This window comes from Temnothorax curvispinosus, unplaced genomic scaffold (assembly GCF_003070985.1).
Source record: "Temnothorax curvispinosus isolate PA1 unplaced genomic scaffold, ASM307098v1 QBEX01006186.1, whole genome shotgun sequence".
Lineage (NCBI taxonomy): Eukaryota > Metazoa > Arthropoda > Insecta > Hymenoptera > Formicidae > Temnothorax > Temnothorax curvispinosus.
In genome coordinates this window covers 237-2,657 of record NW_020215966.1, presented here as the reverse complement: position 1 = coordinate 2,657, position 2,421 = coordinate 237, and the positions used below count along the sequence as shown (strand labels likewise).

Here is a 2,421-nt window from a genome sequence, read left to right as displayed (position 1 = left end):
AATGTTTCCGCAACGTATGGCATCATATTAGTGCGCAATATGTTGACATACTCCTCACCGTTCATACGCGGTGTGGTGCGTACCAACGGTCCAGGGCCGCGCGAGGTCATGCACCCCCAAAACGCTAACGTGATACGGCCACTTTGTTCGCGGAAATATACGTTATTCGCATCGTACCTCGTGCCATTTGTTCTCCACAATGTAATACGTCCAGATTCATCCATTGAGAATACTTTTTCATCAGAGAATAGTTATTTGTGTAACAAGTGTCGTAAGATGAAAATTCCCGGGTGCGGAGTTTACGCACGAGCCTTCGGCTTACACACGACTTACACTCCCTATTTTATGTGGCAAGTGCCTGGAAAGTGGTCTATCACGCACGCGTAGCGTGCGCAATGGGGCACTTTCCATGCACGTGTTGCATAAAATAGTATTCTCCCATTCATTCTCCCAAGCCAAATGTTCAAAGGCAAAAGCCATCCGTTGGTCTTGGTGATTTTCTGTTAACGCTTGTTTTTGAGCAGGGATACGATGGTGATATCCCTGTTCTCGCCATCTACGCCGAACAATTTTCGCGGAACAATTCAAATTATGTTCCACTACCGTCTGTTGTGCTGACCGGAATCCGTTCGCTTGCATCAAATTGCGGAGAAGTTCGTCGTCTTCAGCGGAAGTACATCGCGGTCGATCTGGTATCGGTCGTGGGTTCACGTGCCCTTCTACTCGCATTTGTTGCAGCACTCGATATACTGTACTCTTCTGCAATACGTTAAACGTATATTTTAATGATTAAATTAAATAATGCAATATAGACGAGTTTAATGACGTGTAACTTATCCAAATAGAGAAGTACAGAATCATAAATGCATGGATACTTTACATTTACGTGACATATTCTCGAAACCTCTGTTACCGTCAATCCTGCATTTGTATATGCAAGTATTTCACCTCTAACACGTTGCGAAGTAGGACCAGGCATTTCAATATTGTATTTATGTATACACAAATATTTAACGTTCAGTTTAATAACGCAAACACGTTTTCAACATAAACAAGTTGTCAATGAGATATCTTCAGATATATGTATCAGATATCTTCAGATATATCTCCCTACATAATAACAATTGACAACTTGTTTATGTTGACAACATGTTTGCGTTATTAAACTGAGACGAGTTAGGGCCAAAGCACATATGACAGTCGTAGTCGTGGACGTAAGTAACGCACAAGCTTTGGCGTATCCTGATCTGTTAGGTCGGGGACTACGACCGTCGTATATCGCTACGCCATTGTTATGTGCTTTGACCCTTAAAAACACGAATAATTCTGCAATGTATCAACAAATTACAATTGTTGTTTGTATATAATGTCATCGGTATTATTTATGTATTGGTGCTTAGACGATTACAATGTTTCGACCTCTGATTTCTTATTTTATTTTGCACCGTTTTAATATCGGTATTATCATGTACTTAATAATTACGATTCTCTTCTCGATTATGATCACGATCGCGATCACGATCGCGTCTCTAACGGCCCCAATCCTGTCCTTGGCGATTGTAAAGGTGGAAGCACGCATAAAATTGCAGGAGCCATGAGCAAAACGCAGAAGCCATATGCGCATGCGCTATGGTATCTGCCTGTATTCTGCCCATGGCTGTGGCTTCTGAATTTTCAATCTACATAAACTATGCTTATGTATTTTTATGTAGATTGAAAATTCAGAAGCCATGGGCAGAATACAGATACCATAGCGCATGCGCATATGAGTTCTGCATTCTGCTCATGGCTCCTGCAATTTTATGTGCTTCCACCTTAACTCTGACGATTGCGGAAATTGCCTTGGTTTCCTTTTGAGAAGAAGTTACCTGCAAATATTTATTTTTATTATGAACTAGAAGATTATTTTAACTATGCATTATATAATAAAGTATGAGATATACTTGAAAATATGTAGGTTAAAGTAAATGATAAAATCTATGGTTTTGTAAAAAAGTCACGTTTGAAAGCAGTTTCTAAAAATCAACCATATTTCATTGACATCTATTATTACAGCAAAGTAGTTCAAATGATCTTGAATAAATATTTTTAAAGTATTTTGGACGACAAAAAAAATTAAAATCATAAAATATTCAAATAACTTTATGTATGTAATCGAATATCTTAATGACTTAATTCCTCCTCTTTCCCTTTTATTCTCACTTTGCTTTGTCATATTGTACCTTTATATATATAGTATTTAGACCTTTCATTATATTAATAGTAATATATTTTATAATATAATGAAAGGTCTAAACACTATTATACAAGGGTATATGTCAGTATATGACAATGCAAAGTTACATACATAGCTATTTGAATATTTCATGATTTTAATTTTTAATCAATGTACAAATTTAATTTTTAGTCAAAGTTGGGATC

General features: G+C 37.1%; 1 protein-coding gene across 1 annotated transcript; it reads right to left on the bottom strand.

The window, feature by feature from the left end:
- Nucleotides 1-415: 415 nt before the first annotated feature.
- LOC112455556 lies at nt 416-1,718 on the bottom strand (the record flags this gene model as incomplete). Its single annotated transcript, XM_025017565.1, has 2 exons — nt 1,484-1,718; nt 416-759 (listed from the first exon to the last, which is right to left on the bottom strand). Coding segments are annotated over exons 1-2 (485 nt in total), but the record flags the coding sequence as incomplete, so codon positions are not given.
- Nucleotides 1,719-2,421: the final 703 nt, after the last annotated feature.